The 12,881-nt window shown below is 40.6% G+C and overlaps 1 protein-coding gene across 1 annotated transcript in view; it reads right to left on the bottom strand.

Annotated features, from left to right (window-relative positions):
• Window positions 1-9,426: 9,426 nt before the first annotated feature.
• The window catches only part of KLHDC9 (kelch domain containing 9), a 37,389-nt gene continuing 33,934 nt past the window's right edge, over window positions 9,427-12,881 (bottom strand). The window contains exon 5 of the mRNA XM_085636791.1: window positions 9,427-9,887. Coding sequence (XP_085492917.1) covers window positions 9,697-9,887 — 191 coding nt within the window. The 3' untranslated portion in view covers window positions 9,427-9,696. The remainder of the gene's footprint in view (window positions 9,888-12,881) is intronic.

Genomic DNA, 12,881 nt, shown 5'->3' with positions numbered 1-12,881 from the left:
TCCAGTTATCTTTAATCGGAGAGAATTGCTTACCAGATTTGCAGTAAGTAGCAAACAGACAGGCTGTGGTCATTTTTTACCACTGGACAAAACTCTACAGATGAATGATGAAGTGCTTAAATACTCGAACATGTTTTGAGCTGAATTGCCTGTTAACCTGTATTCACTGTCCACATAATGCACATACACAAGGTATCTGCGGAAAAGGGCGACTTTCTAGTAGTTGTCGTCTATGAGAATGCACTTATATATTTGTCACTGACCATGTCATGAGTGATGTAATATGTGACGTCATCAGCAGTGCATTGCGGGCACGCGAGTTATAGTTAGCTGAACTAACTATAACGGGGGAATTTCAATGGTTTTATACGAGTGAAAAGTCCAGCTAACTATAACGCCCCTGACACCTATGGTTTTTTTCTGTGAATTTCTAACGTTTTTCAAATGCTAATTCCTAACTATAACGTGCCTGAAACCTATGGTTTTTTCTGTGAATTTTTTAAATGCTAATTTCTAACTATGCCTACAGAGATAGGACATGTGAAGAAAGAAGAAAAAATGCACAGAAAGAAAAAAATGAAATGCAGAAAGAAGCAACAGAAGTCCTCAAAGTCTAAGAAAAGTGCAGGAAGAAGGATAACGTGCAGAAAGAACAAACAGAAGAGCAGAAAGAAGCCTTGTTGCAAAATCATCCTGTACCCTCAACTTTTTCAGACGGATACTGGTGGTAATTGAGTCTGACTAACCAGTCCTAGAGCCAGTGCTATGTTAAAAGACACTTAGAATACAGTGAAAACACCTACATACACTAGGGAACACTATGCATTGGGGTCCCCCTGTGATTAGCATGACCTCCTCTGTAAGCCCCTAGTATATAATAGGGCAGGGGGATTAAAACTACCTCAAAACGCGCCACAGGGCGTGTTTGCACACGTCACCTTCGGCCCCGTCCCCTCCCTTCACCACTGTATAAACGCGTCCTGTGGCCGTTCTAAATTGAGAGATTAAGTCCCCTTGAATCCTAAGGGTCCCTAGGGTCAAACTAGCCCACTAGGTACCTCCAGTAACCGCCACAGAGCTGCGTTGCAGGGAGGTGTAAAAAGGGGCATGGCCTCAGAACACCTGTCTGCACTGCAGCTCCCTGGCAACATACTGGAGATACCTGTTGGGCCAGTTGACCCTCAGTATTGAAGGGGAATTAATTCCCCAACTTACAACTCGCCAGGGGGTGTGTTTGCAGAGTGCTGCAAGGAGAGGGCGTGGCCTCTGGCGCGATGCCGGTCTTTAAAAAAAAAAAAATTAATAAAGGGGGCTGTGTGGCCCCCCTTCTTTTTCTAATTTATTGGCCTTGGGGACCCCATTCCCCAGGGCCTGCCCCCTCATTTTTTTTTTTTTAATTGTTTTTTTGGAAGGGGGCCGCGTGAATCCCCTCCCGAGGCCTTAATCGGCCCCGGTTACCCCCAAAATCCGGGGCATGGCCTTTTTTTGTTTTTTTAAAATTCTTTAGGAGGGGGGCTGCGTTGCCCCCTCCTCGGGCCACTTATGGCCCCGGGGACCCCATCCCCTGGGGCTGGCCTTTGTTTTTTATTATTTTTTTTATTTATATATTTGTCAAAACGCCTAGGACATGTTGGACAACCCGTACATACCTATCACCATGACGATTTGCGTGACATCCATTAAAAGGCGACTATACATACAATGAATCCACGTGGAATGTATTTACACCGCTAGTGAAGCTCTGACGTGTCTGACGCCCTACCGTACCTAATCCCGGCGCCCCCACCGGTGGGTACTCTCCAGGTAGACACCCTTGTTGTTTATTTATACAAACATGGGTAGCCATTGACGGGCACATTTAATACACACGCACACCAAGCCATTCAAAGGGGATTTGACAAAAATTCGACAAACTATGCAAGAAACCCCCCTCACGGTTAATAAAACGCACATCCACCGCAGGATGTGTAATACTTTGTATTTTACTCTCTGGAAAGGAGACGAACCCCAGTTCATCTTATATCACACTTTTTGGTGCATAGTTTATACCATACACTATATCTAGTTTTCATTTTCAACCGTGCTTTCAGGACTATATTCTATATAACACTGCGTTCACCTACCCTTTTCACGGGCATTACATTTTGCGATGGGGGGTGGAGGGTCAGGGGGTGTTTCTGCCAAGTGAGCCCAGTCACAGTCACAAACGTCCTCTTCTTCCTGAATAAAAGTGAGATTATGCTGCATACTTGTTCATATTTTAAGTAGTTCGCACAGACACACATTTTAAAAACAATACCCGCCTTCTCTGAACAGTTTGCTTGCTGCCCCATCCACCTTCTCCCTATCCTCTATTGTCTGAATCCACGGACTAGCCTCGTCCCTCCTACCATGCATGGTCTGATGTGCTGCCACTGCCCTCCATTTAGCATGATGTACCAGTACACTCCTCCTGCCCTCCATTGCCCAGTTCTATGCCCCATCATTGACCTCCTGCTTAGCCTCTGTGCTTAGCTTGCTGCCCCTATCTACTCTGTTCTGTTGAGCTGCCACTCCCCTCCCACCTGCCTAGCATTGTCAGATGACTGTAACCTGTACCTGCCACCTCCACCCTGCCTGTCCACATGCCATGCCTCTATCCCCTTCCTCCTGTCCTCCATGGTCCATTTTACTGCCACACCCTTCTGCCCTCCCTGGTCTGTTGTGCTGCAACTGCTCCTCCTGCCTGCCCTGCGTGGTCTGTTGTGAGGCCCCTTCCCATGAACTCTCTTGTCTGTGCCCAGGTCCTGACCCTCCCTTCTATCCTCCATGGTCCTTTGTGCATGCCCCTGCACCCTCCTTCTTGCCCATCATAGCCATTGTGCTGCCACTAACCCTCCCGCTTGCCATGCATGGTCTTCTGTGCTGCCACGGCCCCTCCCACCTTCCCTGTGTGGTCAGCTAGCTGCCCCTGACCCCCTCCCACCTTCCCTCCATGGTCTGTGTGTATGCCATCATAGTCTCACTGTTGCTCTCCATGGTGTGTCTTGCTTCTAGTGCCCATCCTGCCTGACCTCCATGGTCATCTTGCTGCTCCTGCCCCCTTGCCCCCAGCCCTCTGTTTCCATGTGCAGACCCCTATTCCCTCCCTCCTGGCTTGTCTGTTATTGCAATGCCCCTGATCCGTCCCTCCTTCCCTTTATGGTCTGTTACACTGCAGCTTTCTCTCCTGTCTGTCCATTATGGTCAGCTAGCTACCATTGCCTCTTTCCCCTCTGTTCTCTGTTGTCCATGGTCCTGTCCCCTCCCTATTGCTTTCTATGGATTGTTGTGCTGTACTCCCTTCCCACATGCCTTGTGTGGTGTATTGTGCTGCTGCAAACCCTGATGCCTGCCCTGTAGGGTCAGTTTGGTGCACCTCTCCATGTCCCTCCTGTCCTCTGTTATCCGAGTCCATGTCCCTACCCCAATTCCTCCTGCCTTCCAATGTCCCATACTTGCGAACATTTTGAACTTGGTAAGAGGGAGATTTTGAAAAAAAAAATGGGGTATTGATTTTCCCCTTTGAGTTACATTGAAAAAGAGGAGATAGGAGACAGATCAAATAAAGCCCGTTTTGAGCTTAAAAACATTGGACGTTTCGTGGCTGAATCGGGTCTGTTGGCATGTATGGTTGTACTACCACTGCCTCTTCCTTCTGCCCACAATGGTCTATTATATTGCCACAGCCTCTCTTGCAAGTCCTGTATTGTTGGTTTGGTGCCCCGCCCCCTTTCCACTGCCCTCCATAGTCTGTTGTGCAGCCACTGCCCTTCCTGCCTGCCCAGTGTGGTCAAATTGTTGCCTCTGCACCCTCCTACCTGCCTTCAATTTTCAGAGTCTGTGCCCCTGGCTTCTGCCTCTCAACAGTATCCTAATGAACAACTAGATTGCTAACATTCTATATTCATTACAAAAGTGTGGAACGCCTGACGTCATCTTGATGTAATCAAAACTGTAATACCTAGAGCATTTCCTTTTAGAGATTACATATATGAGAGGGTCTTATTTGCATCAAAGTTATGGTTAGTGCTCTAAAAAACTAAAATGAGGACATATTTTCTGAGTTTTCAAATAGCGACAAAGCACTTTTAAATTATTTGTTATCTTTATGTTTTTTTATTCAGTTGACCACTTGATTAAATGTTGCACTTAGGGGAAAGGATGTGGTGTTCCTTCCAGAGCTGCAGACTTTGCAACTGGGGAACCAGGTTGGAGTTTCTGCTTCAGCTCGACATTCTGTGATTCTGGTCAAATCACTTAATCTCTCCATGTCTACAATCAAAATGAATTTGTACTTGTGTGATGTAACCAATGCTCATGTAAAGCACTCCAATACCTGACAAGTCTGCACTATATAAAACTGCAAAAACACAAAAAAGAAAAAGTGTTTTGCACACTTCTGCCCTTGGGCCACATCTGGGTGATTTTGTGGTGCATTTGGGCTCTTTTGTCTCTGGTGGCCATTTTGGGAGATTTATTTGTTATGAAGTTTCCTAATTTCCTCATTTACTGCAGTCTCCTCAGTAGGAAATGCTTTCAGTTTTTTACTTTGATTCCATCAAGAAGGCATTCAGATTTGTCACACATTTGCCATAAATTCAGAATGTCAGCACTTCAGTTGCTCATTAGATCACTGTAGTAAAGCTGCTCACCAGGGAATTCTGCTGCTGGTATTGAAAGTGCATGTTTCAGTCTGCGTGTCAGAATTTTTTAATGAAATAGAAGAGGATTTGAGAAGTCACTCAAAATGTGCCCTAATTATTCTTTCTGCAGCACTAATCATACTTTCTATGGCAAAATGAACCCCCTCATTTTGTTCCTTTTTAAATTAATTGTTTTAAGTGTTACCACTTTATTCCAATCAAGATGGCTTCAGGTGTGCAATACGGTTGTCATAAGTAGGACTGTTAGCGCTCTAGTTGTTCTTTAGAACACTCTGGGAAGCTGCAGTAGAACACCAAGGAATCAACTGACAGTCTCTGCCCTTGTTGGATGTACATGTTTTACTGAGAATGTCAGACTTCATTCTCACATGACTGAGAAAGATAATGTGAATTTCCAGAAAATATGCTCTCAGTTTAGCTTATAGATCACCTTCCAAACCTCTGTGGGAAAAGCATGAAAAAATAGTTTTCTCTCAAACATGATTCATGATATCCCAGCAGAAGGCTTTTTCACATGGTAAAAACACCTTAGAACACACCACAACTCCTAAAATGAGTATGGTACCATCAACAAATGTTTTATAATGTAACAAGTCTTAAAACCTTCTATTAACTGCAATGCTTTTTAGGTCTCTCCTCTCAGGTTGTCTCCTGCCCCCCCCCTCCAAATAACTCCCTTGCACAGAACATATCACCACGGCTCGACCTAAACTAGCTATTAAATGTATGCATCGCATCACTACAAACAGTATTATAACTATTCATGTGATTATCGAGAGTGCCAGCATTATTGCTGTTGTCACTGTTACTATCAAAGTTACAATTGTATTATATGTTGAGATGTTTACAGCGCCGTGCCGCCATTGGTGTGTATCGCATTACTGTGGTGTGTACTGTTTTATTATTGTCATTATTCGTATTACTAATTCCATTACTGTTCCCCTGTTCATGTGGTATTACCATTATAATTAGTATTCTATAATATAATCTACTGAGTATTCCTTAAATATTTCTGGTATGTATTTGTTGCCAGCACAAGTCCTAGAATATTTATGGGGAATTATGTGTCCCAAAGTCCGCTGAACTTGCCCTAATGATACATGTGGGCTAAAAGCAAGGCTACTGGAATTATGCAATAGTGCGGTCGCGTGATTTTGGCATAATTATAGATTTGCCACATAAACCATCATTTGCAGCATTATCTGCAGATTTTAACAAAAATATTTTTTGATTCTAGCTCAAACGGTTCCAACAATACTAAAAATGCAGCAGCGTGGTGGAAGGCCCTTTCAAAACTTGACTGGTCAGCTTTCTGTTGCGTATTGCTATATTTGGGTGATGAATGGATACTAATGAGGAGCAACCAGTGTTAACAAGTTTAACAAGAATTGGCATAGCCAATAGGTCTCGCCTTTGGGGCCTTATAAGTGTTTAGCCATGCAACAGTTGCATAACTAAACACTTATAAGGTCCCAAAAGCGAGACCTATTGGCTATGCCAATGCTTGTTAATGAGGTGCTATCATGTATATTGGTCCCATGATGGCTGCCAACACTTCTTGAATGAAGTGCTGACAGCCAATCAGATTTCACGATGAGATGTGTAGTTAGGCTCCGCCCAGACATATTTGTGATTTTACTTTTGATTTTCTCAGGAACTACTGAACGGATTTACACCATTTAATCAAAAGGCACGACTCTGAACCAAGGGCTACCTTGTTTGCCAAATTCTGGTGTAATTCCGTTCAGCAGTTCGGAATGTAGCTGCTTTTTTCTCGGCCCCCGCTTGACGAATCACCCCGAGACTTTCAGGATAGGACCGGAGCGCCCCACCAGTTTTGAAAATTTAGCAAAGATTCATCAACGGGCACCAACGTTATTCCAAATAGAACGTTGCGGATTTCCTATGGATAATATGTCTTAACTATAACTACCTACTGGCGACCGCCAGTAGGTAATATATATATGATTACCAAATACGAATAAGACGATCACACCGAGGTTAAAGCTGACACCAGTGGTTGGTTAACCAGGACATTTGCACACTACAAAATGGATGCCATGTTTAACATGTAAAGCATGGATAGAATGGTCCCTCTTCCATCTTCATTATGACTATGTAATGCCTTCAGTCCCAGATGCTCACTGTGTGACCAAGCTTGCTACTCAAGCGAAACGCGTAACCTGGATTAAACAACCACTGGTGTCCGCTTTAACCTCTGAGTGATAATTTTATTCGTATTTGGTAATCATCCTTTGTTGGCGTTGCTCCGTAAACAGTGTACGAACCTCGGCGGGGGAAGGCAGAAGGAGTAGCCATTTGAGAAAAAATATATATATATATATCTTTATATACATTCACCTACAACATAAAATCTCATAAAACATATTATAAATTAAAACATTAAAATATTTATTAATTTTTAAACTTACATTTTGCACTCCATTGAGTGCAACAGTAGGGAAAGTGATGGATAGCGGAGGGGTAAAACTTACTATTCCCACTCCAGTGAGTGCAACAGTAGAAAAAGTATTGGATAGAATAGGTGTAAAAATTTCTATTCCCACTCCAGTGAGTGCAACAGTAGGGAAAGTGTTGGCTAGCGGAGGGGTAAAAATGAATCTTCCCACTAAAGTCAATTCAAAACTAAAAACAAACTCCATATCAACTACAATAAAAAAGATGGTTAAAAAAACAAAAAATATATAGAACTAATAAAATTTACAAAAGATAGAAACATATAGTGTTAACAAAATCTAAAAATTACATAGATTATTTTATAAACATTTAAAAAATAACTTACAAATAACTATGATAGCAATTCATTATAATCAAAAACATGAATTGTTACATAAATGTAATATTTTTTATTTCCTACCCTATAACACCACACAATTCACAACACACATGATTTTTTTTTAAATGTACCTCCATACTTAACATAATTAATTATCGAATAAGCAAATATTATTGATTGAAAACAAATTAAAACAGATAAATATTAATTTACTCACCAAACGTTACCTCTATAAAACCACAATTCACACACACAATAAACAATTACCTTAAATATTATCAATTAATGAATGAATGTCAATGAGCAACTAATTATTAATTGATAAAACCTAAAATAATTTCCACTCTCTACCCTAATAAACACCACAACACACACCTAAAAATAATTACACAATTTCCATAACTAATTTTACATTATTAAATTAATATCAATTAACAACTTATTAATGAATTGAAAAGAATTTACTTCCCACCCTTTACCACTATAAACCCCACAACTCGCGTCTCAAATTAATTACACAATTGCCATATTTAATTTTAAATTACCATTAATTACCAAATAATTATTCATTAATTATAAATAAATTACTTCCCACCCTATTCCTCTATAAACGCCACCACCCAGTCCTAAAAAAAGACACACTTAACCTAATTAAACACCAAATAATTAATTAACAAGCAATTGATAAAAAATGATTAATAACTTAGGGCACCATTACGATGGTGGGCGGACATTGTCCGACCGCCAGACGTGTGACGGTCCCGCCAGGCCAATTAGGATGCACCCGCCACACTGGCAGATGCATCCTTGACTTTAACATTGTGGCGGGCGGTGCTGTAAGCAGCTCCCGCGGCAATGTTAAAGTCCATGTTGTGCGTTGCCATGCACAACGTGACAGGCACCGCACAAGGTGCCTGCCACCTTGTGCATGGCAATGAAGAAGGGTACCATTGGTACCCCCCAGTGCAGCCAACCCGGGGGCCTGCAATGGGCCCCGAAGTAATTTCCTGCATGCCCACCACAGGCATCATAATATGGATGGCCACCATATTATGGCCTTTTTCCACCCGGCCGGCAATCGTAGCAATTGCTAACCGGCGGAAAAGCGGCAGACGGGCGGATCGCCATACTAATAGGCCCCTTAATTCCCACAATTAACCCTATAAATTATAAACGAAATATTAATAAATGTATTACAATTAAATTACTTCCCACCCTATTCCCCTATAAACCCACAACCCGCTCCTACAAAAATAACACAATTAACATTATTAATAATTAATCAAAATTAACCAATTAATAATTCATTATAAATTCCCACAATTAACGCTAAAATCTAAATTCAATACTAATAAATACCAAATATTAATTAATTATAATGAAATTACTTCCCACCCTATTCCCGTATAAACCCACAAGAGCACTAAAAAAAACCGCAAAATTTAAGTAACATAAAATTAATAACTACTAAAAATGTAACACATATTAAAAAAAATGCAATACTTATACAAAAAAAGATCAGATACTTTTAAAATACATACTAAAATACATAACACTCATTTAAAAAGCGATATTTTAAACAACTATATTTTTGCAAACGATATTACTAACTTCGATGTTTTCAAAAACGATATTTCTTACCTTAAAGTTGATATTCTTGACCACGATATTCTTGCTGTCGATATTTCTGTATCACGATATATCCAACTCGATATTTGTGTATGTCATTATTTAAAACTCTATATTCTGTCTGTGCACCGATACAGTCTATCTTCATTACCTTTAGTTGCCTTCTGCTGAAAATTTTACAGCAACTATATGCAAACTAAGCACTACACAAATTGTATATTTTAGGATTTACAATCTGAAAATATAACCAGTGAGTTCCGCTAAAACTGGCACTCTAAAGAGTATGAAGCATCTTGGAAATTAAATATACAAATCGACTCTTAGCCAATCAGATTTATTTACTGATTTATGAACCACTAAGCAAATTTACAATAAGAGCTTTCAAATGTCCACTCGTCTGGGCGCTGACAAAGATGGAGTAAATTCAAAATTAATGCCAAAGCTGGAAGATCTCATAAGAACTGTTTCTTGCTCTTACGCAGTTTAAATGATTTTGCTGTAGATATGTTAGTCTGCAGTTTAAAGTGATGGATGAAGTAATCAAAGACATTTAATATGGCCACATTTAATTTTATGCAGTACTGGCTAGGATGTGCTTTCTTTCTCAGTCCTTAGGGTAATATCTAAGGTGCAGATCTCAGGACATGGTGTTTTGCCGTCTGCGCAAAATCCTCCAACTAAGTACAGCGTATCATTGAGAAGGCATGTCCGGTGTCCTATCCTCTTCTGGCGACGGTCTGTGCTGGGAAAGTGGAACCAGGTTGGCGGTGAACATCCTCAAAAAAAAAATATATATATGTTTAAATGTAATAACATAAATATTGATTGTTATTTTCATAAGTACTATATCAAAGCGAAAAACTGCAATGCGTTTGTGAATATAAAAGTCTGACAAAGGAAGCCGTTTAAGCAGGCTTGGGTCAACTCCTTGTGAGTTCTAGAAGTTCGTGATAGTGAAAGCAGTTAAAAACTTTGCCTTAGGAACCCTCCTCCAGCCCAGGCCAAGCTGGCTGGCCACCCATACATTACAGCACCTTTTATAAGATCCTTATCCTGGTCTATAAGGACATCCATGACGTGCCCAAGCTCTCGATACAACTACTGCCACTGGCATCCTTTTTTTGTTTTTATGTTCACAGACCATGCTTGCTATTTTATCATTTTTCTAGGTACAGACATGCATTGTGGAAATGTGCTTTTTAATGAGCACACCAGTGCAGGGGTCACCCTTCTCTGTCCACGGGTCCGTAGACCAACAAAATAGAGATTGGCACTGAAGCTGGAATTCAAATAACAAGTTTACTAATCACTCATGAGTGGGACTACGTCCACACAGCACTCTCAAGTGCTGCCTGAGGTAGTACATGGAATACACAGACCATGGGACTTATATACAGAGTTTGTTGCAGAGTAAGTCTGTAGTTACAAATAGAAGGTACAGACCTACACAGAAATAGTTACAGTCAGACGTGGGCAGATGGGTAATCACAGCAAAGTGGGAGGGAGAACAGAACTGCTTACAGTTGCAAAACACAGTTGACAGTTATATCTAGCCAGGTGCATTCTAGCAGCTACAGGCCTTTTCTCAGCATGTACATTGCTTTGGCTCAGTACAGAAGGAGTTAACTAAAGCTGATGACTCAAGCAGAATAGAAAGGCAAGCAACAGTGAAGACGGAAGAATTACATAGCTAACAAAATGGATGCCACAACCAAGATGGCTTCAGCTTATCCTAACGGAAATTATTTCCGATTTCTAAAGCATTATCTAACCCTGTGTGTGTTCTGGTTCTCCGTGGGCATTAGCAGTGCTCACAATGCCCTCACAGGTTTTTATCCAATAAGGTTCAAGAACTGAGTGAACTAGTTCTGAAATCCTGCAATGTCAGGCCCTCTCAACCAATAGCACTCCTGGTTTCTAAAGCTGCAGAGCCAGTTCCCGAATCACGAGCTGTCAGACTTGAGAAAAACATTCACTCTTATTTGATTCTTTTCATTCAAAATTTCTATTCAGAAAACTGGTGCACAAACTAACATGTTCCAGATATTCAGAACGTTTGTAATTTTTCTTTAGATCAGTTCCGTCCTGGAGGTCTTACTTTAGTAGAGATGAAAAAGTCCTACACTTCATTCAAATGGAAATATAAAGTTTGAGAATCTACTTTATAAATCCTCTTCCCAGTGTGCATCAGATTTGTAACAATCAATTTAAAGGCCTTGCATATTTTCTTTAAAACCTTTTGTCAAGTGGGTCCGATTTATTAGTGATCCGTAAAGTGACTTTTCAGTATAACTTACAAATGTACTACTGAGTGGCTTCTTCTGTGTCCCTTGCACAAAAACAGTTCATTGTGTCCCTCCATCCTTTGATCCTGTTACAGGAAAATTGAGATATGCATCATAGAACACTGAATTCACTGGGCATGAACTTTACAAAAGCACTTTATCCAGTGCCCCTGCCTAGTAGCAGCAGCCGGATGCACCTGTGTTGAGTTGATAAAAGGCAGAGATAATAGCTTGGGGATTCAGAGCATGGTCATGAGCTGAGCCACCCGTACAGCACAGCTACCCTTGCAGTTAGATTGTGTCGCATTTTTTAATGGCTCTATGTTGTTAGTGGGATTATTTTAAATCTAACGATTCTGCAAGTGTAACTGCATTCTTTAGAACTCATTTTACGAATGGTACATGTCCTTGCTCAGAATCTAGTAGCTAAAACAGCAAATCTCCTAAAAAAAAAAAAAATAATCTGCACTGACTTTTGCTCCCCCACTTTTATTTAAATAATCGGTGCATGCTGTGTCATGCCTTGCGCTCCTTACCCCGGCACCTGAAGGAGAATCCTGGAGCCATTACAGACCTGAACATCAACAGACTTGTCTTCCATGGGTGGCAGAGATACCAGAGTAACTTGGTATGAATGCAGCATGCATTGGAAGATGATAATTTTCAGTCATTCTGCCTGCAGCCTTAGCGTGTTAGACATCTAACATTTTTCTTGTTTAACCATATCTGATCTTTATGTATGATTTACAAATAGTGAGATTGAAGCAAGAGAAATCACACCTTTGAAATGTAGTGAATCTGGTCAGACCTATGTGGTGCACTAATCAGGAAGAACAATCTCCTTGGCTTCCTCACAGGAGTACTACTCCATAATACTATTGCGCTACAGTGATCGGCACACACAATTTTTCATTCATGGACATATAATATACATCTTAAGACATGGGATGCACAAATGTCATTCACACGTTCTTTGTTTTAAATAGACCTTCTTTATTCAAATCTTCTTAAAATCAGATTTTTCAAGTAGCCAGTACATTTCGTCTCTTCACAAGAAACTTCTTCAGGGCTACAGTGATACAGATAATACAAAGAGATTTTCAATTAAAACCAACTTTTTGTTGCACAAGCTGCCCAATTATATGTGGTTTATCCTCCAAACTATTTAGCGGCGATTTTTCAACATTTGGTACAAAAGTTCAACATCTTTGTGCAAACCATTTGTTAGTTATTTCATTTTTTACAACAGCATCATGTCCTAAAATGTGAGGCTATTATAAAACAATTTGATTCAGGTCATTTTCAGATTTAACATACACTACTTCAAGATTCTTGGGGGATATATAATTAAACATTCAGGCTCCCTTATCTTGCTAGATATTAATCTCTCAGGGTGCGTGGCCAAAGCCTATGTTGGCATCAAAATCTGTTTGAATTATAAACTAATGGTATAGGTATATCATCAATGCTGCCTTCCCTTAAGTG

Source organism: Triturus cristatus, chromosome 12, assembly GCF_964204655.1.
Source record: "Triturus cristatus chromosome 12, aTriCri1.1, whole genome shotgun sequence".
Lineage (NCBI taxonomy): Eukaryota > Metazoa > Chordata > Amphibia > Caudata > Salamandridae > Triturus > Triturus cristatus.
Note: the sequence above shows the minus strand (reverse complement) of the source record. Positions and strands in the feature narration are given on the sequence as shown.